The following is a 26,140-nucleotide window of genomic DNA, read 5'->3' as shown; positions in this document are numbered from 1 at the left end:
TTATCTTGATCTTTATAGTCTTTGTAGAATATTGCAGAAGTGTACCTTTGTTTTACTGACTTAGTTGTGATTTAGTACCCTATCAACTTTCAAAATGTGGTTAGGCAGCTCACTTAAATTATATGCAGGTAAGGTAGTGTTTTTATAAAAACTTTAATTTTGAAATAAAATATAAAATTAAGAAATTTAGAGTTAGGATAAGAAATAACATTTGTCAAGTAGAAAGGTTGATATTAGGATTGAATTTCAGGTTTGTCTTTGAGATTCCTGGCTGTCAGAAAAAAACAGACATATAATCATTTGCTATCCTTAGAGGAAAAAAGTGTGTATCAGATCATCAGGATAAGTAGTGCTTTACCTACTACTAAAGTCTGAAAAATACTTCTCTCAGGGAACATTATATGGGATGGGAGCAATGATGTGAAGGACACTTTTTTTTTGATGATACTGGGAATTAAACCTAGGGCCTTGGCTCTGAGCTACAGCTGCAGTCCTTTTTATTGGTTTATTTTTTGTTTTGTTTTGAGACATGAGATAGCTAAGTTGCCCATGCTGGGCTCACACTTGCAGCCTTCCTGCCTGAACCTCCTACCGTACAGAAGTTAGAGACATGCACCAACATGCCTGGCTTGAGTACACTAATGTGTTTCTTATCCACACTTTTCCCCAAATTCAGACAAGGCTGTTTTGAACTTTGTGAAGCTCTTTTTAGTAATCTTTAATAAACAGGGAATTTAAGTAGAATATAGTGCAGAAAATCCCTTGAAGGGACAGTAGACTTACAGTGGTCAAAAAAGAAAGAATTTTTAAGCACTATGATGAGTAGTGAGCAGAGTGTATGTCTCAGGTTCCCTGATGGATCCCATCACTCAGCTGGGTTTAGTAGGAGCTGGAATAGTTGATATTTGGGTCATTAATGTTTTGAGTTGCTAAGAAAATTTGTCAGTATTGGAAAAGTTATCTGAAAGTTCTGGTAGAATATCAAATACAGAGAGGTTTGGAATTTGCTTTTATAATTCTTACTATTTATTTTGATCTCTGTAATATGACAGAGATTATGTAGGTACTCTATGAAATATATTCATTATTCAATGAAATCACCATGGCATTTGTGGAATTTAGAGCCCTCACGTTTGAAAGGTTATAGTTTACTGCTATTCAGATACAATTAGGCTTTTAGAGATAGTCTTAGATTTTTGCTGTCTCTGCATCTGGTTTATATCAAGTCACATATCTATTATTTCAAATCAGAAACAGACCATCTGTTTTGATGCATTCTAGATTTCTTAGGAAACTTTGATATATCTGAAAAATTGCAGGTTATAATTTTCCTCTGATAGCTGCAATCAGTGTCATGTCCAGGCTTAATCTACAGAGGATAAAAAACTGATTGTAAACCACATGCATCTGTAAATGCTAAAACACTGTACAGTTATACACTAGGTAAATGCTTGGATAGCATGCAAGAGGGCAAAGACTTCAAAGACAGCTGCCACAAAGTGTTAACTCAGAGATGCAGATACACAGTGGTAGGGAGTCACTCACCCTACTCTTTGTTATCGTATACTGCACTCAGCTCTCTAGTACTACACATAATTATTTTCCAGACCATTGAAGACAAGAGCGTGGGGGAAAAGAGAAAGGGAACTGAAATTGCTGTTTTCTAACTTTGGAGATGTTTAAATTGCTTAAATGAATCTTAATATAATGTAAATATATAAAAATAAAATATATAAATATTCATATAAATGAATTTGTATACCTATGTAAATTATGTGTAATTTACAGTGGTGCCTCAATCCACAAGCTTAGTTTGTTCTATGATTTTGGAAAAAATGGCCACGTTCCTGTTCATGCAGGAAGGATGGCCGCAGTCGTGTTTGCCGCCTGATGTAGAGTATGCACACAAAAATAACATTTTCCCAAATGCTTGTTTGTGAACGAAATTGTTTTTAAAAAAAAGCATTCGTGAATTGAGGTACCACTGTATATGTAAATATATATTTATATGTAAACATATAAATTATTTATTTATATAAATATGTTAAGATAAACCCAGAACAATTACAGTAAAGATAGGGGATGCACTGAACATGGGTTTTAAATTTGCTTTACTGGTAGACAATAATTAGTAGACATAATTTCATTTTTCTGTTTTTTTAATATACCAGAAATAGCTAATAGGTAGCACAGATCGTCTTTGGTCCTCCCTCCTGTCCCCTTCTCCAGTGAAGTTGCTGTCTAAGAGATGTCAAAAATCTCTAAGGGATATCTGTAAGGGAATGTCTGTAAGTGATACTATAGATGATAGATACCACGGTTGTTCTCCCACAGACCCTAGTGGAGCTTAGGACCCCTCAGAGCATGGTAGGCTGTGAGAAGAATGACTAGTTGGCAGTGCAAGGATGCCAAGCATTTTCAGTCTATTTGTTTTCTTTCCCTTGTAGAGATTGTGAATAAATGTAGAGCTGTAAATGCAGGATATTAGGGAGTAAAATTAATACACAAAGGTTGAAATAATTTATTATCCAACAGATGAAGAAAATATTATATCATTATATATAAAAGTAATTTTTAATTATATTATTAAATCTTCTAATGCTAGTTTAGTAATTAGAAGGGGTATTCGGGTTTTCTTTTGTTTATGTTTTGCTTTGTTTGTGGGGATCAAACTGAGGGCCTCAGTCACACTAGTCGAGTGTCCTACGGTTGAGCTATCCCCCTAGCCTGATAATTGTTTCATTAAAAAGTGTTCATTTTCAAGAAAATAGGACTATATCTATTCTTAGTATTTTCAAAAGTTTGTAGTGAATTAAATTTTTCATTTACTTATATATTTCAAGATATTACCTGTCTTGTCCTTAATGCACACCTTCCTGTGCAATTTATATAACTGGGTAGGACTTTCCTATAAGTTGACACCTAGTCATATTTAAAAAAATATATTTATTTGGTTCACAGACATTGCTTGAATTAATAAAATCAACACAGAAAATAAATTACTACTATGGAAATTATCTTAGGTCTCCTTTTCTTTTATGAAAAAAATAATATTTATCCTTATTATTTCATAGTAGAGATGATGCTTAATGAAACAATATGCAATATGGGTATTTAACAGCTGGAGTTCATGGGTTTGGATTCTGGACCTGGCTCAGTAGTAGCCAGCCTTGTGATTTTCTGTAATTTATTTTTGCCTTCGCCTTAGTCTGTTCTTTTTAGTAGTACAGACTCTGGAGTTCTTTGTATTTGTCATATTCTGTAAACCATAATAAAACTAAACTATCATCTAATTTGTCCGAAAGTGTTCTGAGAAGACTTGGCTGGCCTTAATGTTTTGCTTTAGTATTCAGCCTGTCGAAAGAGCTGGCAGAATGATAATCTTCTTTATTTTTATAGAAATTATGACCCACTCAAAGCACAACCCAAGAAATATGCCAAATCCAAGTATGACTTTATGGCAAGGAATAACAGTGAGCTCTCAGTTCTAAAGGACGATATTTTGGAGGTAACACAATTTTACCTATTTTCTCTACTTAACAAAATGAGTCTAGTTTATTACTCTTGCTGTACCTTCCCAAAAGAAATGCTGAGGTCAATAAATCATTCTTTATATTATGACTAAGAACACAGTATATGGGTGTCTTGGTTACGTTTCTCTCGTTGCTGAGACAAAGTACCCAACGCCCAAAATGAAGGAAGGAAAGGTATATTTAGCTTACAGTTTGTGGAGGTTTCAGTCCATACTTGGCTGGCTCTGAGGCGGAAGATAGCAAAGCAACAAGAGCAAAAGCGGGGAATGGCAGCCGAACAGCAAAGCAGCCAGAGCAAACGGGAGGAATGGCGGCAGGCAGCTTCTTTCCCTGCCTTACTCTGTAAACAGGCTACCCCCACCTAAGGGGCGTGTAGCTCTCACATAATCTCCATGCCCTCCTCTTCCACAGGCTCAGGATGTATACAAAGTAAGCACCCTGGCTTCCTGCTGAGTCACTTAGCCAAACCTCTAGACTCCCCAGGTTGACACAGTGTATCAACCATAACAATTTAGAAGGAATAGCTGCTTTATTAATTAATCTGACCCTGTAATAGCATCATGGGCACAGGGAGAAGCTATATTGAATGTGTAGGAAAGGGAGATGGATTTCTTGGCTTATAGTGTTGTCTTCCCTTTTCTGTGCTTTATTCATTTCGGAATCCAGGCTAGTTGTCAATTCAGATGTAGACACACCGCAATATCCTAATTTTAGAAAAAACCTCCTTTTTTCCTCTATTATCCTTATGAACTGTATCCAGCATTCTGTGAGCTAATGGCATTAGGAATAGTTAACGATGACACCCAAGTCTCTGTCTTAGGTTATACCTAAGAGTTCATCTTACACTAATATATAAGATGAATGATTGAGTACATTTTGTTAGAAAAATGATTTTTACATTTTTCCATTCCACAAATAGAAACAATATGACTTTCTAAGGGGGTCATTTTAGTGGCCGCGTGTGTACCTCAAATAATGGAGAAATGGCTTGGAGAGTTAGCAGGGACATTGGGCAGATTCACTGTGGTTATGTCTATTCTATACTAGAACATGCAATTCTTAGCATAATTTCTGGGAGTCATTTAATCAAAAATACATTGATGCTATATTCACTCATCAGAAATAAAAAAAAAAATTATTGAAGTCTACAAATGCAAATGAGCTTCCTTCATAGACGGGTTTTCTTATGGAAACGATGCCTTTCTTTTCCCGCAGATACTTGATGATAGGAAGCAGTGGTGGAAAGTTCGAAACGCAAGCGGAGACTCTGGGTTTGTGCCAAATAACATTCTGGACATCGTGAGACCTCCAGAGTCTGGACTTGGGCGTGCTGATCCGCCTTACACACACACCATCCAGGTGACCACAGTTTCTTAGCAAAACTTCATATTCACTGATTTTCAGACTCATCACTCATAAGCAGGACTTAAATAACTTTTGCATATCAATCACTTGGTGACTTAATTGGTCTTGCAATTGGAGACAGTGGTGAGAGACATAGTGAAGAATCATCCATATATTTCCTGATTTACTTCAAGAAATTGTTCAGAATGTCTAGCACTAAGTAACTGTTTCTCTGAATGCTTTTTTCCCCCTAACATTTCTGACATTGTCAGAAATAGCATACTCGTCTCTTTACCCATAGTACCCTGGGCCCTGGTCAACTCCCCCAAGACAGAAGGTGGCAGTGTGATGGTAACAGGGATGTTCTGCAATGCATGTTTTATCAGCTTTGCCTTAAGAGTGTCTTGAATGTTCTGCCACTGAACATTTGAATTGGGGCTCATGTCATGCTACTGCTGGAGTATTTAGGTAGCTGGATTATAATATTTTTCCTCTCTTGAATTTAAGGTTGAAATATATTTATTACATGGATTTGCTAGATCAGGCTCTCCCTCTTTGATCATGGAATACTTCTGTAGGTTCACACCACACTTTCACTTTCTTTTTTTTTTTGTTTTTGTTTTTGTTTTTGGTTTTTCTCTGGTACCAGGAACCGAACTCACGACCTTGCACTTGCCAGGCAGGCGCTTTTGCCGCTGAGCTAAATCCCCAGCCCTACACTTTCACTTTCATTGACCCTGGTCATCTCATTTGCTGTGACAACTGAGTTCACTTACCATTAATAAGCCCTTGGGATTTCAGACCTGATATGTGCACTCTACAGTGAGACCTCAAAGTCAGAACGGGTGGACTCAAGTGTGTACGGCCCGTGAACCTGGATGCCTTCTCATTCCCCTGGAAGAAATCTTTCCATTTCCAGAGCCTTGAGAAAAAGATCACTGCTGACCCCTTGATAATGTAATGGATTCATGTAGAGGCTACATAGAATATATAGTAAAAGGTTAATTTTTATGCCAGGTCTGGGCTTGGAAAACACTAGATTGTTCAGACCTAGAATTGTGGTCAGACTCCTGCTGCCATGGTAAGTTGCTGACTCCTCATGATGCTGGGGCTCGATGGAGATCCTGCTCTTGGCCAGAAGGATTGGCCTTGTTAGAGTCCATAGGCCAAGCAAACATTTAAAATAATCAGTGTCTTAGTTTCCTCATCGTGATAACCTAAGGTGATGGCAACAGAAATTCTGTTTGTTGTGGTTATGTTTTGCTGGGTCTGACATGCATGTATACTATGTACTTATTTTATGTTCATCATTTGTCATTAGCTATTGATGCCAAAGAAGGAGTTTGAGTTATTCAAGGTATGACCTGCTCTATTTCCCATGAAGTTTTGAAGTGAAATTATTTTCTAAGTTAGGTTTTCTACTTTTTCTTTCTTAAGTCCCTACTTTCTGCATTTGACCTCATAAACTGTAGGTTACAGTCTGCTTCATGAATGCCAGCTCTTCATTTTCTTTCCTATAAAGGTTTTGGCCTTACCCTTAAACAGTGACAGAATGTGTGCTGTACATCCTTGCGATATATGGCTTGCTTTTAATATTTAACCCATCTGAAGTTGTAAATAAGCATTATTGACAAAGGATATAAAAACACCATGGTAAATAATGCCATGTATGAGCAGAAGCCATGAGTTAAAAATAATAATAAATGTATGCTTTTGCCTATGTGTGTAGTTTCTAGGAATAGGCAAAAACTAAGAAAAAAAATAGATACTTAAACTTACAAATAACATAAATTCTAAGTAGTTTCCTTTACTGAAGTTTCCTAAATAAGAACCTGGTCTCTCTTCCCTTTTTGCATTTACTATTCAGTCTTTTTTTTATACAATTCTAATTCTTGGCTTGAGCTATAAGTTGATTTTTCTGTTTAAAGCTCGCATCTGTCTAAAATGGAACCAAAACAATTACTACATGATCACAGGCAGAAAGAGAATAATTTTGGAGAACGTAAAATCTGTTCACCATTTCTCTTACAGATCCTCATCTTACCTTTTTGTCAACTTTAGCACAACCAAGAATTTTTTTTTGAGTACTCACAAGTTTCAGGAGATTGTTTTGCTATTCTGTGTAAATGGAAACTTGTGGTCCTTTTGAGGATGGTCTAGTTTGGCTACTTTCTTTTAAACTATTCAACATTGTTTCATTGTTTTCTGAAAATTTCTCTATGCAACTATGAATGCAGTGATATATGTAGAAATGTGGTTAGCAGCTGTGTGTGTGTGTGTGTGTGTGTGTGTGTGTATGTGTTTATGTGTGGTATTTAGATTGAAAGCCCTACTTTTAAAAGTTATTAACAAACAATCTGCTTTTTAACACCTCTTGAAAACTTTGGGCTGAGCCCAACAAAATCACCAAGATCTTACAAAATTTTAATAAGTAAGCTTGACAATCTGCTATCTGCTATCTGGCACAAATCCTACTCTAAAAGGATTCCTGCTCTCAAAACATAACATTTAAAAAAAAAATAGCAGGGTAGGATGGAAAAGAAAACATTCTTGGAAATATATGCTGACCATTTTTGTATGTCTATAATAGTGTTATAGATACCTTTATCTAAAATATCTAAAGAACACTCCTGCCTCTTAGTTCAGAATGACAGTAAAGATACCACCATATTTATGCAGATATAGCCTCCCAATAGCCTCACTTTATAAAGCTGAATTGGGTTACAATTCATGCCTTATTCATCTTTTCATTCACACATCACACAAATATTTATTGAGTACCAGCATCTTGCACTTAGTTGACAGAGCTGTAGAAAGCATAGCATCCTCCCTAAAAATCTACTGTAGGGCATTAAGTCCCCAAGTCATCCACTATAGCTCCTCCTTATCCTTTGTGCTGCTGTCATAACCTTCTCTTTTCTCTTCAGATACAACCCATGCCCTTTGCTCTCTCTCACCTGTCTCCTCCATCCACTGATACCAGAATTTTGAAGACATACACAAAAACTTCCCTCACCAAACATGTTCAGATTGCAGTAGTTCATACACTTCAGGCAGATGCCTAACGATTCACTACTGAAACTGGCTGCCCACTCACAGATAGCAGTGACCTTGCACTCCCAAGGAGATGATGCCTGTGGTCAGTCTCGAGCTGTGTCAGGCATTCTTCTAGCCCATCACAAATACTAATTCATGTAATTCTCATGGCAACCTTGTGACACAGGAAAATTTCACACAGGCAGCTTAGGAACCAGGGGTATAACTTGCCCACGATGAGACAACTACATGAAACGAGGAGGGGGCCCAGCCCTCTAGATTTAGACCTCAATTTACCAATCAAAAGAAGCAGACTGGCAGAGTGGATCAAGAAACAAAATCCAACAATATGCTGCCTACAAGAAACACATTTAACTCAAAAGGAAATCCATAGACTGAAAGTCAAAGGATGGAAAACAATTCTCCATGCAACAGGAACCCAGAAAAAATCAGGGGTAGCTCTTCTGTTTGCAGACAATGTCAACTTCAAACCAAGAGCAATCAAAAGAGATAAAGAAGGTCACTACATACTTGTTAGGGGAAAACTACAAGAGGAAGAGATAACAACCTCTGGATTTAGAACTTGTCCATTGATGAACTCTACTCTTCTAGGGAATAGGGTTTTAAAAAACTTACTTCTTTTTGTATAAACATTTCGGTTTTTACTGTATGAATGATTAAACCTTTTCTATGAAGAGCTTTACCTTGGCTGAGAGCAGTTCTGTCATATCTGATCAGCTATAATTTTTAGAGTTAAATTCTTGCCTCATGGATGCATTTCTTGCATCTCACCTATTCTTTCATGTTTTATCATTTAGGAAAATAGTCCAAATTACATGACTCACTTAAAAAGTGGACATTGTGTACATAGTAAAAATAGAGGAATGAGATGTAAACTATTTCCACATAACTTCTGTAAGTTACCAAGTATTTTTAAAGTGGACAGAGCAGTAGCTCTGGTTTTCATCCATTTACATTTCCCGGAAAGAAGAATTACATCCGGATCCTGGCAGTCCCTGGACAAAGGGCATAAGTGCAACCCTGGCCAACTGTTTACACATTTTGCTCAGAAATTCTTCCAGACGGCAGGGGTTCTCCTACCTGGCACCAGCAGTGACTAGGTGTTGTTGAATTGTCATCTGATGTCCCTGAGAGCCCAGGCTATTTAGTATCCTCACATTTGGAGTGATTTTTAACAGCTCACTAAAGACAAATATTCCCACCTAGTGGGTTCCCTCATGGTTTAACAAGTTTTAAAAATAGAGGAGAGGAAGGTGGTAAAGAACTTATAAGAGATATGGAACATTTTTTTAAAAAAAAATTAAATGAAACCAAAAGGAAAATGAACTAAAGCTTTGGAACAATTTTTGGGAATGATATCTTTTGATTAAAAAAATTGTTAGCCTTGCACAGTGGCACATACTTATAATGCCAAGTGCTCTGGGTGGCTGAAGCAGGAAATCAAGCCCAGCCTGGACAAGTTAGTGACTTAGAAAGACCATGTCTTACAATTTAAAATTAGAGAAAAGCTGGGGATGTAGCTCAGTGCAAAGGCCCTGGGTTCATGTCAGTACCAGAAAAAAAAAAAAAAAAGAAGAAGGAGGAAAAGAAATTGTTGAAGAGCCAGGCAATAGACATTTGGGGTGTGTTCTCTCTACTTACAATCTACTTACTACATAGCCTTCTCTATTTCTTTTGACTTGATTCTTAGGCTTCTAGCACCATGATAGTTAATCACGAGAAATACCCTCTGCCCGCAGAGATTTTCACACTGTGTTCCAGCAGCAGAAACCACTTCATCCTTGCTATTATTTCTGATACACCCAACGGCCTAAAGACGTCTTTCATTTATTATTAAATATTAAGTGAATGTGTTTATTATTGTTACAGTTATTTTTACTGTACCAAGACACAAATAGTTATGAATATCCAGTCTTTGTGGTCTTGTGAATTCAACACAAAGTTTTCCATGTTATCTGTTCCCTCCCAATTATGATTCTATGGGAGAAGCCCCACCTATGCATTGGGAGATGAAGATTCTAATCCTGGTTCTGCCGCTAGCCAACTGCATGGCCTTAAAGACAGCATTGTATCATTCTGTGTTCCAATTTGTTTGGCTGTCAAATAGAAGGATTCTAGTTACATGATGTCTGTAATCCACTCTAGATACAAAATTCTCTCATCCTCTGTATGCATGTTTAAATAACCCTAATTGAAAGGTGGAAGTATTTTCTAGAGGTGACCGTTAAACCACTGACACTACTAACTTCAGCCCATGTTGTGCTTGCTTCAAGCTCAGACCAGACATGCAAATGTGCTGGACAGAGACAGAGTGATCTCTCTCTCTCTCTCTTTTTTTTTTTTTTTCCTTTTTCTTCCGGTACCGGGAATTGAACTCATGACTTTGCGCTTGCCAGGCAGGCACTTTGCCGCTGAGCTAAATCCCCAGCCCCCTATCTCTCTCTTTTTGAAGTACTGGGGATTGAACCCAGGGCATTTGTATCGACCTAGTACATCTGCAGCCTTTTTTGAATTTTTAAATATTGTTTTGAGACAGGGTCTTGCTCAGTTGCCTATGCTGTGAGAGTTTTGCTAATTATTCCTTCATATTCTTACAGCCAGGCCAACTTGCTGATAATATTCAGCCCTTTAAAATTTGTATTTTAGAAATGAATCTAAGAAGACTGCTCATTAATGAGAGGCAGGGTTTTTATACAGGACAGTTCTTTTTTTGGGGTGGTTAAGTCCTATTATGTGTAAGGTATACAACATGATGGCACATACAGTGTAGTAAAATGTGCAGTAGTGAGATAACTTAGCCGTCATCCCACATGATTCTCATCGCATGGTAAGAGCAGCTATAATCTACTCATTTGGGAAAACTTCTGAATACAAGATGCACTCATGTTGTATATTAGATCTTTCTACTGTTCAGCCTACATATTTGCTTTCTATCATACAACTTTCATCTACCTTTTTCCTCTCTCTAGTACCTCAGCAGGGACCCCTGGTAAACACTGTTTTATTCTCTATCTCTGTATATTCGACCTCGAGAATGGACACTTTTTTCTACCTCCTGCATTGACATTTTCCCAAACTTTTTTTGTGAAAACTTGAATAGCAACCACCCTAAAGTATATAATCACTGCCTAGCATACAAATGCACACAGTTATAAAAATATTCTTTTAGACTGCTTTCAAGTTCAAATTCAAAGCCCACTAGAATCATGCCATGCATATATAGCCCCTTTTGTAAAATAAGCTGTTTAAAAAAGCAGTACATTTACATTTAATGGACCCTAATTACATTCTTTATAAAATGTGAGAAAATGGACCTAAAATGATAACATTTTAACATAATACTTCAAGACTCAAATAGTTGTAGCCAAAATACTCTATGCTGTTTCTCCTGTATTGTAATCTATCTGATTGGTTTTAGAAATCTAGGTAAGAGTGATAGAAATTAATTATAAATTTACAAGCTCTTTTACTGGTTGACTTCTGGGTGGGTAATTTTGCTGTTAAAAACCTATTTGCTCATGTTTTCTGATATTTTATGTAAATTGAAACTGATGTTATTTTATTTCCATATTCCGTTTTAATTTTCTCATTTAATGTGATTTGCTCCATTTTCCTATTAGCAATTACTTGGCGAGCTGTCCGAGGTAACCCACACTTGCTTCCTCCTGGCAATTCTTTTTAATATAATTTTTTGGATTCAATCTCTGGACTTAACACGCTCCAAATGTTCCAGCTGTACTTAGTTTTTATTGCAGAGTTCCAGAGAGACTAAATTTAGAGACAAATGTGTAACTCAGAGTAGGTTAAAATTTTTAAGAACAATTTAATTTTAATGGCATTGTTGGGCTTACTTGTGTAATTTCCCCTCTGAAGCAGTATCTTGCATAAATCAGGAGATTAGCTTTCAATAACTCTGTGTAACCCTGAAATGTTTTACTCAGCTTTAGTTGCTAAGAAAAAGTAATTCAATCCAACTTAGTCATCGATAGGAAAGTCAATTTCCTATGAGGTCTAGGAATTATGAGTTATTTTAGAGAGAGACAAAAACACTTATTACTATGGATAGAACTTTTTATTTGTGAGCGATAAGGGGTCAGAGTTAGGAATCGACCGTTACAGTGCAAAAGTGACCCATATCTGGTTGATCAAACTGCTCATTTGCCCACAGTTGAGGGATTTGTGGGAATGAGGCATTTTCAATGCAATTTACTGGGAAAGTCCCAGGCAAACTGGGAAGAGTTGGCTAGGATTTCTTGATTGGAGCTTCAGCGCTTTGGTGCAGGAGGAAAAGGCTCCAAGACATCCCATAAATTGAGGGTATGAGGGAGCCATTACATATCTCCAACCCGAGATGGCCAAGAGGCAGAAGTAATGAAGGAAAGGGCAGAAGATGGGCAGTAGGTAAACAGGAGTGGAGAGGACAGGGAAGGACATAGAAGAGTGTTGTCCACAGTCAGTACTGGTTCAGTCTCCTCCACATGAAGATTCAGAAAGGCTGCCCTTGTAGCCTTCTCAGGATCGGCTGTAGTGGGTCAGGGACGGTACTTTTTCTCACTTCCCATGATTGGAAGAAGGAGGCAGGAGGAGTGACTAACAAAAAAGAAAAAAATATGCAAGTAAACACAATTTATGCCATGAGTGATGAAAATTTTTCATATGGGTATGGAAATTCTCATATGCATTTTATTTTTTTAAAACCTATCGCTCTGTGAAGTCCTACTGATAAGGTCGCATTATATAGCAGGAACAGATGAGTGAAGGGAGGCACCAGGCATCTGGTGAGGCTGCCTTCATGCTTCCCTGCGACAATAACACGCAGTGCATTCAGTTTTGAGCAGTGTTATTTGATGGATAGCAAAACACTATCTGTTCTTGTTTTTATGAAGTCAGAAATTATGAACCATATCACAGAATGCAGAGCTTGTAGCATTTTTTATGCTTTAACAACAAACTCTGAGACTTTTGCAACACTAATGTGAGAATTGGTTAACCCTTCATGAAATTACGTGCAAAGGATATTCCTGTCAAAGCCACATTGCATATGTATGGGTCAGGTGACTTTGGTGTGTGCTAAGTATATTTTGATGTTTGCTGTATTTTGATTTCCTTAAGTATTTATTGGCCCAAATATAGGAAGACTATTTTGTGAAGTGTAATAGCAACGTGTTCTAATATATTACTGAATATGTTACAAATGTTTCTAGGCATTGAGACAAATTGGCAGTCTGTCTCTGTCCCTTCTGACTTCATGGTAGACTACCTTCTCCCCATCCTCTTCCTCTTGCCCTGCCTCTCTCTGACCTGGTCCTCCCTCAATGTCAAGCATCATTGTAAACTCCTCTTTCAGTTCTCCTTCCTCTGTACGTTACATCCCTTTCACCTTCTTCCCCCAACTGGCTGAGTAGTTTTTTAAGAAACAACAAAAAAGAATGAGGCTCCTTCCCATGCGGCTTCCACGAGTGGTAATCACTTGCTGTGAAAGCAACACGATGAAGGTTGGTGTGTTGTGTTTTGGGTAATGATTTAACTTAGAAATGTCGTGTGCGTGGTGTGTATTTTTATGTTTTTCAGCTCTGTTGAAATTGGGGAGGACTCTCTTAAAATCAATACTATCTTATATTTGGGCCAATTTAGAGTTAAAAGTAAATACTGTTGTAATCGAAGGACCAGATTACCAAAAGGTTTTTATTTTTTCATGATACATGCTAAACCTTAATTTTACAATAATTACAATTGCGCTGGAGCAGCACTTAAACTTTACCTGAGTTAGGAGTCACTGCTGTCTGTGTCTTTGAGTCCATAAAGATAATGTGCCTTTTGAGAATTTGGAGCCTCTTACGATACTGTTACCTATTAGTTGCAATTCTTTTGTTTAGATTTAAAGTTCTTTGCTTGTGCATTTTATAAAGAATATACATAAATATTTTATAACAGCAGAATACATGATTGAATGATTATTTGAAAGCATTGCGTATGTTATCACATCTGCTTTTTAAAACATACACCTTTTTTTCTAGTTCATTTGTAAGTTGTAGTCCTAAATATTTAATTTAAGACCATATCTTTTTGTTTCTACAGTACAGGAATGGAATATAGGATGTTGTTCGTGTTAGCTAAGCATCCTGCCACTGAGTTTACCTTCCAGCCTAAAGCTTCAGCCTCACCACCGTGTACCCCACCACATCCCAATTTTTTGGTGGCAGAAAGAGTTGTGCTTTCAAAAATTTAAGAGCAACATTTTAACATTATTTGTCTCTTAAAGCAGAGGCCCTTTATTTACTAGAATATTGCCCCATTAGCAAAAACCTGGGAACAACAGAATTAAAAACCTTTGCATATAGCATGCGTATGAAAGAAGGGATGGTTAGAGCTATTGACTTCCGGTGCTGTTAGAAATTATTACTAAGGTAAATTATAAAATAATCAGATATTGTTTGACTCTGCTGGTATTACGTGACTCCAAGTCCAGACAGTTTTCCTATACTGTCTGCTCTTGGTATGTGCTTGCTACTCTAAACTTACATACTGATGTTGGACAGATACAGAGAATGTTTTTTAGATTATAAATGACTTTTATGATTATTATACCACACGGTGAGATTTGTGCAGGGGGAGTGTATATACACACTTATAAATTCGTTATGGGTTTGTAACATAAGTTTTTAAATAAGTACCTATGTCCTGTTGGTGTACAATTTGTTTTCTTAACCTAGGTTTCTATATTATTTAAAATTTTAAGTTAATTATTTGTCTTTTTGTAGAAACAAAGGATGGAGTATGGTCCAAGACCAGCTGATACTCCTTCTGCCCCGTCACCTCCTCCAGCTCCAGCTCCTCTTCCTGTCCCCCTTCCACCTTCAGTACCAGCACCTGTCCCTATGTCAAAGATCCCGGCAAACATCACTCGTCAGAGTAGCAGCTCCAGTGACAGTGGAGGCAGTATCGTGAGGGATGGCCAGAGACACAAACAGCTTCCAGTGGACCGTAAGTTTCCTGGGGCAAGTTTCCTCTGCATTTAAAAAGTATGGGGACAAAATGAAATATTGCTTATTATTGATTCTGCTGGTGTGAAATAGTATTGAATATAAACAGTAGTCATTCACAGCTTGCGTGGTACCTCTTAGATTGCGGGAAATTTCACCTAGTTTTATATCCTCTAAGTAATTCCTGTAAAAAACAGGAAAGAGTCCGCTCTCTAATGTACGCATGTCTACACGTTCCGTTACATTCTGGTGGTTGAATGCTGACTCGAGAGACAGACATATTGGAATTCTTACAGGGAAACATCACTTATTGGCCATGTGACCTTCAACAGTTTACTAATCCTCTGTGTTTTTCATCTGAAAAATGGGGCGGAAATGATATCTGCTTCATAGCAACAGTGTGAAGGTTAGTGAGATAATGCAGAGAAGGAATTTCATGGGTAGGCATGGTATGTGGTGGTACTTAACCCGGGTTGATTTTGCTGTCCTCTCCCTCTCTCTGGGGACATTTGATGTTTGCCTGGAGACACTTCTTGATTGTCACAGTTGTATGCTAGGACATGTAATGGGCAGAGGTTACCTGTGAAGCATCATCCTACTTTGCACAGGATGGCCTCCACACCAGTACTGTCCAGCCCAGAATGTCAGTGGTGGTAGTCAAAAAACACTGATGGATTTTTGAGTGATGTCTGACACGTGGTAAGCAGTCAGTCAGTAGTTGCTGCTGCTGTCATCATTGTCTTCACTGTGACCATCATTTTTCTGCTTCTCTCCCTCCTATTTGCTATTGTGAAATATACACACATTGTCACACAAGCAGAGTGTAATCACCAGCTAACAGCAATCTCACATTTACCCTTGAAATTCAGATTTCATGTGATTGAGACTTCAACTTTATATATTGATAAATTAAGTTTGTTTTTTTATTAGATTTTTATTAGAATGAAAAGCATATTTAAATAAACTGAAAGAAAAGATACCATGGCCAGCTTTGGATTTTCTTTGTCAGCATTGAGCGAGAGAAGTATAGATGTTTTGAGAACTGAAGAAAATCTACAGTAGCTTTTATTTTGTCTTTTCTTGGAATAATCAGATGTATGTGTAATTTAATGTCCAAATTATGGTTTTTATAAAATATTATTAAATTACTTTGCTTTACCTATGCTTGTTATATAAAGCTCCTAAAGCCCTAGAGCCAGAAAGATATTTTGTATATCCTCAATAGGATAAAGTATATAAAGGGTGATTATGTGTGTTTGTGTAAAATGTTTATATGTAATTCTACTAATGTGAACCTCTGCTAGGGTTCTGCATTTTGTTTTTCCATATAAACGTACTATTGCTATAAGTTATCAATATCTTCCCATTTCTTTCAATACTAATTATAGTGTTGGAAATGCAGAAATTCCCAAGTTGGTCTTTGTACCAAATCTCATATCTGACATCCAGATACACATGTTGAACATCTTCATAGCTGAGATTGACCCTGAGATTCACATTCAAAACTTAATTCCTGAAGCATCACTCTCATTTTCATCTTGCTTTTCTCATCTCAGTCTGTCATAGTTGCGCCTATTTAATTATGACCATTTTTGCTAAATTAAAAATAATGAAAAAGAAGACCCTAAAACTCTTACCGTTTAACTGTTCTAGAATTCTAGTTAAACACAATGAACACAAGGCTACTTTTCTATGTTAGGTTCTCCTCCAAGGTGTAGTTTACTGAAATAACCTTCTTATTCATATTTTAAGCTCACTAGAAAACTGAAGAACAAATAGAATTTTAAGAAAAGCAGTTAACTGCAGTGGAAACAAGTGTGTGTGTGTGTGTGTGTGTGTGTGTATAATTACAAATAACTAATAAGGTAAAGTGCTGCTAAGTTTTTAAAAATATATGTGGATTTTTGGGAAAAGATCTTTTTTCATAGACCCTAAAAATAGTTTTAAAATGTGAAAGGTCTATAAATAGTTTATTAATTTCCCTAGGGGAAATTTTCCTGTTGGAAATATTGTTCGTTTCTTCATTCTTCCCACAAGTTTGTAACATTTACCTCCTTGATACGTCAGCACAGTCATCTTTGACACGGTGGTGCTTTTTTCTCAGGGCTGGAATCAGGGTTCAGAGGCCTTTAGGCCCTATTTGGAAGAGCTTGTGGGTTGGAACAGTTTGTTCTTTGTCCTACTGGAAGAAACTAAGAATAACCTAGTGGGAAAGAGGCATAGTTTGGATACTTCTAAGATAGAGAATTCTCCTGATAATTGTGACTCATCGTTTTCAAATGTTTTTTTTTTTTTGTGAAAGGGTATAAAAAACATGAACATTTCTCCCCAAATTAACACATATACTTGCTTCTTCAAAATAATAGAACTTGCAATTACTTATGTGAAATTCCTTGGTAAGATATCTCAAAACTATAGTGACATCAAACAAATTTATCTTTATTAAAACAAGTATATCTTGGGGCTGGAGATTTAGCTCAGTGGCAAAGCGCCTGCCTGGCAAGCGCAAGGTCGTAAGTTTGGTTCCCGGTTCCGGAGAAAAACCAAAAAAAAAAAAAGTATATCTTTATGGAACTTTTTTGAGGACAGATTTTTTTTTTTTCCCTGAATGAACATTAGGTCTTCCTAGAAGTCTTTAAGGACCAGACAGATATGCAGTATGTAAATGTGTATTTATTGAGGGTCAGATTGCTCTCAGCATGCGCCTGTTCATTTTATGTACATTCTCTGCTTATTGCCTAACCTTCTGATAAAATGGAAGATTCTAGAAAGTGAAAACTTATAGCAATGTAATGCACTCCCATGTTGGGGCAAGAAGCCAATGTATCTGCTTTTAAAGCACAGCATTCAGCCAGAGTAAGACCCCTTTGGCTGCAGTATGACGGTGTGGTCGATCCAGATTAGCTACCTGGAGCTATGTGTCCTACAAGCTGTTCACACTGGCTTATTACAGCATCCAGAAAGGTTCTTAATACCTTTTGAAGAGGCCAACACTCTAGGTGCATTGTATTTCTTTGATTTCTTTGAAAAATTTAGTTCTTTTATTTGAATTTAATCTTTTGTAAATCAGAAGTGTTATTTTAGAAAGAGGTACGAGGTTAGTCTGGTTTGTTGCTATGTACTAGGGCATTGAAAATGCAAACCAGAAGCCAGCAGCACATTAGAAAGAGGCTTTCATTCTCCACAGACGACTGCGTTGTGGACTTGTGGTCATCAGTGTGGTGGCTGAGTTGATGGACAAGAAAGTAAATACCTGAATATAAATCCTTTCATGTAGCTATATTTTTATTTCTTTGACGTAGATTCATATGCTACATGGCATATAGCAATGAAATGCTGGTACTGTGTTACTAAGTATAGCAATAGTATTTTGTCTCATCTCTTTGATATTTCCTCCTTCTCCTCCTTTTTCTTCTCCTTCCCTCTCCCTTTCCCCTTCCCTTTCTCTTTCCTTCCTTCCTTCTTTCCCCTCTCTCTCTTTTTTCTTCTTTTGACTTCTTCCTTAAAAGTTTTCCTAAATACTTGAGGCACCAAAAAATTTGAGACTGAAATAATGCCCAGTGATTATTTCACATTTATTTCCCAGAGACATCAAACACTTTCTAAAACACTTGCCCTGAAAAGAAGATAAAAATCATAGACCAGCGCCATGACAGTGGTCACGAATGCGCCCTTAGTGACCAGGTTATTGCTGCTTTCCAAGTTAATTAGTTAATTGTGTTACTGTGTTAGTTCTTTGTTCTTAGTTCTTGAAAATGATATATAAATTCCTTAATGTATTTGCATATGCATACATATTTTTTTAAAATATATACATTCTTTCCCATAAACATAAAATAACTAGGGGAGTAGGATAGGAGGTATGATTATTAAAAGTTGTTTCCATGACTTTGACCATAAAATAGCCCTGAGCTGGAAGTTAGTACATCCAGTGCTAGGTAAATTCCACTTGTAATTAATAGTGTGGCTTTGACAGATCACTTCTCTGCTTTTGCCTCCATTTTCTTATTTGATTATTTAAGCGGTTTGTTCATGATAATTTTCAAGGGATCTCTCAGTGAGAAAGTCAAGAGAATGCCTCACTCACTCACTCAGTCTCTCAGTGAGTATTTGTTTAGTCACTACCTTGTTCCAGGTACTGGGATATAGAAGCAAACAAAGCAGATAAGGCCTCCTTCTCATACTCATGCTTTTATTTTAATGGAAGCAGCTATATAAACAATGAAAGTCATAGAGAATACTAGAAAGTGGTCAGTGACTTGGAGAATAACATAGCTGTGTGGATACAGAATACTGCTGGGGAAGGGATGCAATTTTAAATGTCAGGGGAGGGGAAGAGGGAGTCACATGGCTATTTGGGGGAAGTATTCCAGCAAAACAGGTTGAATGGCCCTTACATTTGAAAGACAGTTTGGGGCTCAGGAGCAGAGTCCTGTGGTTACCTTGAAGAGGTGGTGGTCGTATGGGATGTTTCCTTGTGAGTTATTTGGGTCATGTGGGACTGTGTGGAGCAGAAGAGCTGCAACATCTGACTTATATTTTAAAAGGTCACTGTAGTTGTGACACTGAGAAGAGAATGCAGAGAAATGGGCGGCGTGGTAGAGAGTAGGAGCAGAGAAACCTGTTAAATAGGCTGGCGGCCTCGACCAAGCTGGTAACGATGGCAACAACAAAAACAACACAGAAGGATGCGGTCGGATTGTGGGCACATTTTGGTGGTAGAATTAATAGGGTTTTCTCATGAATTATACATTGTATACACTGAGGAGTCACGTATAGCTGCATAGTATTTTAGCAGAACTGGGAAGATAGACTCACCAGTAACTATTTTGGGATGTAAAAAAATGTCATAAAAGCAAACTTTCAGTAAGATCAAGAATTTAGGTCTGGATATTTTTTATTTGACCTATATTTCAGACATCTAATAGATATTTAATAAATGTGCCAAGCAGACAGTTAGTATAGATGGATTTAGAGCTGTGAGTAATAGGAATGGAAGAATAGTCTGGTAGTCGTCAGCCTTTATATCACCATGAGACAAGGCACAATGATCTTCTGTGACCTGAGTGCAGGCAGGGAAGAGGCTCAAGGTTTGTGCCCTGGAGCAGCTCACCATTACTAAGTTGAGAGATGAGAACAGAGTCAGAACAGGATACCAAGAAGGAGTAACCAGTGAGATAGTAAGGAAATCAGAGGGGTGAGGCATCCTGGAGGCACCAAGAAGAAAGTGTTTCCACGAGGAACCTCTTGCTTCAACAGTGCTAAAAAGTTAAATGGGATAACGATTGGGAAGGAATTGGCCCCTGGAGTTTTAATGCAGAACAGTGGAGAGATGGAGAGAGAAGCAATGAGAATTGAATTTAGTGAATCCATGAAAAAATGGGATAGTAGGAATTGGAGTCAGCTAATGTAGACAACTTGGAGTTTTCTGACAAAGGAGCATGAGATGAATGGTACCTGGTAAGAAAGGGCTTATTTAAAGATAAATAAAAACTAAATTCTAGCTTATTTGTATGCCAATGAAGTGATTTAGTATGAGGAGGGGGTCTGATAATGCAGGATAAGTAAGGGAGATGTTACTGCTAAACTGTTTGGACAGGCAGAGAACTTGGGGTGTGGTGCAAGCACAGGATGGCTTTCGGAGCATGAAAGTGGGTGATCTATAATGTAGGGAGGGAGGGCAGAGTGTGTGGGAAAGTGCCGGTAGGAAGGAGAACCGTGATATTCAGAAATTAGGAAGTAAGACCCTGAGAGGATTGCAGAATGGAGTTGGAGGTGTGCCTATTGAATACTCATCTTAGAAGATGATTACATGAGTCTTAACCTGGGCATCTTAACAGTTGGGTCTGGATTACTCCTCACTATGGGAGCAGGCCAATGGGTCCCAGGACTCCACCTGTGGCTTGGAGGTAGCTCTTCACATCTCTGAGCTATCACAGCTAAGTGTCTAGACATTGTCAGTGTCCCCTGGCGTCAAAACTGTCCCCAGTTGAGAACCAGTGCCCTAAGGAAAAGCACGATTGTCAAGGAACATACAAAGCCTGGATGCAGCTCGTGTCATGAATGTGACGCCAGCTCATGCATCTCTGCTGTGTCACCCTCCACTGCACAGGGGCAGGTGCAGAATAAGAAGTGTGGTAGATTAACCTGGGTAAGGTTTTGCCAGATAAGAGAGAAGAGCCAGGAAGACATTGTAAGCATTGATGATGAGTGAACCTGGTACCTGGTAAGAAAGGGCTTATTTAACCTGGTATCCTGGATGGGATAAAAGTGGGGGAAGATGGAGGGAAGCCTAGGTTGTGAGCATTGTTAGGCTGAAGGCTCACTGGGATTGGGGTTCGGGAGCAGTGTTGTGGTAAAGATTTTCAAGCATGACCTGCTCCCTGCTGGTCTCCAGGACGGAAGTCTCAGATGGAGGAGGTACAGGACGAGCTCATCCACAGGCTGACCATTGGGCGGAGCGCCGCGCAGAAGAAGTTCCAGATGCCACGGCAGAATGTGCCAGTCATCAATATCACGTATGACTCCACACCAGAGGACGTGAAGGCATGGCTGCAGTCAAAGGGGTTCAACCCTGTGTAAGTCTCTGCTGTCACTTTGGGGGTCCATGTGAGGAGCGCGCCTTATTTCTTGCTAGGTCATTTACAAGTCACAGATAACTCTTAAAAATACTGGAGCCCAGACTATGTTGTGGGCTTCTCTTCCATACTTGGGAAGAGACTCAGCTATTCTTAGCTTAAAAAGATTGGAAGATGCGGGAATAACTCATATGATACCACTGTTTATTCTGCGGTAGTCTCTTCATTATTGGTTCCTCAGGCAGCTGTCGGCAGTTGCAAGGCCTGGTAGCTCGCCTTCATCCTCATCAGGGTACACTGGGTAGTTACTCTTAACAGGACTCCTCAGATCATGTAAGATGATATATAAGCTCTTCTCCTGCTAATAGGGTGTCTCAGGTCAATAAAAAGCAAGTAACTTTGCCTATCATCAATTATAATCTTAGTAGAACTTTTCCTTTAGTAAGTCCATGATAGAGTCCTATTTATAATCTAAATGTCTATAAACATTTTCTGTGTATTTGGTACAGTGTACTATTTGAATTGTACATATTCTAGGAATGTTGACATACTATAAATTCATTTACCCAACATGATTTAAAAAAAGAGAGGCAGTGGCTAACCAGTTGCCAGACAAATAGAAAACGCTACTTTCCATAAGAGGCCATATTTCAAGGAATTGATAATGGAATGCACCCCAGCTGTCTTCTGGTGCTTTATAACCATGATTGTGAAAAAGGAGCCTCAGGGCCAACTTTGTGATAGTCACTTGTTACCATATTAACTCTATAACCACATTAACGGCATTTGATAAGCATTCCTATGCATGGAGCACATTAAAAAAAGAGAGGTTATGAGCCAAACCAGAAAATTTTCTGTTTTATTGTTTTTTTCTGGGCAATATTTTTAATGCTCTGAGTTCTTTTTTCCTTATTTTTTTTTCAGGACGGTCAACAGTCTTGGAGTGTTAAATGGTGCACAACTTTTCTCTCTCAACAAAGATGAACTGAGGACCGTGTGCCCTGAAGGGGCCAGAGTGTTTAGCCAAATCACCGTGCAAAAAGCTGCGCTGGAGGTAGGAATCGGCAGCCTAGGGTGGTGGTTTCCTGCAGTAGGCGAGAGTAGGGAACACAAAGTAACAACTCAGCAAACAGTTGTTCTTGTCTGCTTTGGCCAGTTCCCCTTTGTTCCAGATCTGAATTAAATTTGACTCCACTTTGATAAATTTGTCACTGGAGACCATCAGTGACCATTTGGAAGAAAATTAATTTATTATAAATGTTCATATCATGGAGCTTGAGCATATACTTTGGGACATTTAATAAAAATCACAATGTGCTCATTTCATGTGTGTTAACGCTGCCACATAAGAATTTAAATTTTGACAAAATAAAGGAAATGCACATCTGAGTGAATGCCTTAAGATGCAAGAGTTCTTTTGCCAATTCTTAATATCTAGTTTGGAGATTTTAGTAAGATGAGTTATAAAGTTTTAAAATCCTGGCTGTGTATCTAGTAATACATTAAATAATCTCAGGAGGAATATTAGGGATCGTTGAAAATAGAGAACCCTGAAGAGTATTTTGTCATAGTTGTCTGTATGAAAGCAGGAGAGTAATGTTTTCCCAATTGGATATGCTTAAGCTTCCCCTAGCCTGCTGTCCTTCCAATAGACAAGTATAGGTAGTGGTTTCCAGTCGTTACATCCCCCAGCTGTTAACAGTTGCATGAAAATTATACTTGGATTCAAATGAAAGGATATAGGTGTGGGCATGAAATTGATACATAATTATCTCTAGCAGGTATATAAATTCAATAGTTAAATAGGGTAGAATAGCCTCATGCATATAATTCTGTAACCTTTCTCAATCAAGAGAAATTGTATTTCTGTTGGAAGTTTTTCCTACAAAATTGATCTTGGTGATTTAATAGAAGGGTTTGATGATTGTTTTCTGTATGTTGAGTATGCATAAGGATTATATAGTTTCTCAAGAAATTTTGTTACCGTTATACATTGTAATTTTGTTAGCAGTACATAAATTACTTCTTAAAGTTGTGCTACAGAGTTCCATATTCTTAAAATTTCTGAATTGGTTTATTCTAGCTGAGTCTGTTCACTCCTGTGAACCATGTGTCATTGTCACTTGCTGTTTACTTCCTTGTGATCCCTCGCTGCCAGCGCTCTGTGTGATCTGAGGCAGAGGCTGGCTGCTGGAGGGTCTTCATGTTCCCACTTGCCCCCCTCCACCCTCTGCTTAGGTCAGGTTCATCTTCCTGATTTCTGACCTGTGTTGTCAGGAACTTCTGTAGATGAGAGAATAAGGAAAAGCTCCTGGGGATGTTAGGGCTGGGAAGTAAGAAAAGCTAGTGTGATCAGATCAGAGATATCTGAAGGGAAACTTGGCTTTCTGAGCCCACTGTTTGGCCCGTTTTTAAATCTCCTGAACAAAGATGAGTATCTTCCTTGATCAGAAGAGTGTTTGAAAAGTTATCGTGTTGCTTTTCTTATTTATATACATCTACTCTTTCAAGGAATCTAGAGCACTCCACATGCACTGTTGATCTGCTGTAGAGTAGATGGGAAGGCATGGTGGTTGAATTGCCTCAAGAAATTTTATAAAATGCGTAGTTATTAGTTATCATATGTTCATAAAGTCCAGAAGCTTCACTTACATGAAGGGAAGGTGTTACTTTTCCTGGGGAAATAATGGAAGAAAACCACAGGGGACTGGTGCTCTGAGTCTTTTCATTACATGACCCGCTGTTGGCGCAAACCAGTAACCATCCTGTCCGAACCATGTTTGTTTTCTAGGATAGCAACGGCAGCTCGGAATTGCAAGAAATTATGCGAAGACGACAGGAAAAAATCAGTGCTGCTGCTAGTGATTCAGGAGTGGAATCTTTTGATGAAGGAAGCAGTCACTAATTTGTCGTGTATTTGTTTCTCAACTCCATTATTCTTGGCATTATTCCAACATGCTCTGTTTTAAGAAGCCTTGAAGGGGAGATCAGATTCATTTTTGTTGGTCTACGTAATTTATCGCCATAAAATAATTCATTCCTGAGTAAGCAGAGGACTGGTTTCTGGGCCCCTTACTTTTATTAAAGCTGAAAAATCTCAGGCTGAATATTTTGACCTTTGGAAATTTTTTTTTCTACTTTACCGAGGTGAGGTTTCTTTATTGATTATTTAATCCCATCTCATTGTATAAGTAGGAGTTGATTGAGGGGGGGTGGGCTGTTTTTTTTTTTTTTTTTTTTCGACAGCAGTGAATTTTTTTACTGCAGCAAAACAAAGATACTGTCTATGATTCAAAATGTCAACAACTTCAGTTTTCTGTAACCATAGTGTCTGTCATTCGGCTCACATAGGCCAGCTTCTGCTTGCTTAGGTTTCTCCTCTGACATACTCAGTGATAGATTGATGTAAAGTTCTTAATGCCAACAGTTTTGAAACATTTGAATGAACTGTAAAGTATAGCTAGGGCTTGGATGTGCAAACGTACACCTGTGATACACTCCCAAGACATTTTCTTTGTCATCGCTCTGTTGATTCCAGTTCCTTGCATAGCTTGTATTTTGATTGAGTTTCTCTTCTGCCTATTATATATACTGTGTTCTTATACATGGAAAGCACAAGTGGAAAGGTCATACGCACTCAGAATCTGTCCAAGGACATAGCCCGTGTTGGTGTGCACTGCAGTATTTTGCTTAATGAAGGCCTCAGTTATGAATATTGAGCTAAGTAGTTAAAAGGATATTGGGGCCATTGTATGTGTTTATCTGTGTCAAATCTTCCTGGTAATAAGAAGCACTTAATTTACATGTACTTTAATCCTGTGAAAGAGTCTAGATAAAGAAAAGAAAGATACTTAACCCTCAACAAATGTTATTTTTTGAAACACAATTTTTGTCATTAAATGTTATCTTATTTCGCCTATATAAAGCAGATGTTATGTAAGAATGTTGTATATTTTAACATAAATCCATTTAGAGAGATTATCTAGATTCATTAATTTTTTCATAGTGCCTTTTTCACATGAGTCAGTGGGAAGGTCTGCAATAAACAGTATTTGCTGTATGTTAATAAATGGCTTTTGTCTCATTGGCAAAAAAGATGCCTGCTTTATATACTGAGGATTAGGATCAAATGCAGTGGGAAGAAATAGAGGTCCACTTGAAAATAAAACTACACTCCAGGCTTTTTCTAAGTGGGTAGAAACTCTTCTAGTGTAATCTTTTCAATTGTTTTTTCCTCTCTAGGCCTCTTTATTTTTTCATCTTTTCCTGCTACCATCTACTCAAGTTTGGTAACAGTAGTGAACATTTATTTAACATATAAAATGCAGTTACTAAATACTTCTACATAAGCGCTTTACTACATCTCTACAATAACTCTGTGAGTTGTATTTTTATAGAGCAAGAGATGTAGCTTCTTAGATGCCGTGTTTCCCCAGAGGATGAAGAACATGAGATCTGTCACTCCATCACAAGCCCCCTAGGATAAATTAGAGCAAACACTGTGATGATAAAAGATTTATTTTAACTTTTTTACATTTCCCAAGCACTGACACATATTTATAGTTAAGCCCTTATTGAAAATCTCTGACCACATAGGAATAAGACAAAGAAAATAAGATGAAAACATTAAGAGAAGCTGTGTGCG

At 37.9% G+C, this 26,140-nt stretch overlaps 1 protein-coding gene across 3 annotated transcripts in view; it reads left to right on the top strand.

Annotated features, from left to right (window-relative positions):
• Nucleotides 1-25,590, top strand: part of Eps8 (epidermal growth factor receptor pathway substrate 8) — a 118,388-nt gene extending 92,798 nt beyond the window's left edge. For all 3 annotated transcript variants that reach the window (XM_005379018.1, XM_005379020.2, XM_005379019.2), the window contains exons 16-21: nt 3,400-3,508; nt 4,749-4,892; nt 14,696-14,918; nt 21,315-21,495; nt 22,420-22,549; nt 24,287-25,590. In XM_005379018.1, the coding sequence (XP_005379075.1) occupies nt 3,400-3,508; nt 4,749-4,892; nt 14,696-14,918; nt 21,315-21,495; nt 22,420-22,549; nt 24,287-24,400 (901 nt within the window). In that variant the 3' untranslated portion in view covers nt 24,401-25,590. The remainder of the gene's footprint in view (nt 1-3,399; nt 3,509-4,748; nt 4,893-14,695; nt 14,919-21,314; nt 21,496-22,419; nt 22,550-24,286) is intronic.
• Nucleotides 25,591-26,140: the final 550 nt, after the last annotated feature.

This window comes from Chinchilla lanigera, unplaced genomic scaffold (genome assembly GCF_000276665.1).
Source record: "Chinchilla lanigera isolate Chin_1 unplaced genomic scaffold, ChiLan1.0 scaffold00012, whole genome shotgun sequence".
NCBI classification, from domain to species: domain Eukaryota; kingdom Metazoa; phylum Chordata; class Mammalia; order Rodentia; family Chinchillidae; genus Chinchilla; species Chinchilla lanigera.
Note: the sequence above shows the minus strand (reverse complement) of the source record. Positions and strands in the feature narration are given on the sequence as shown.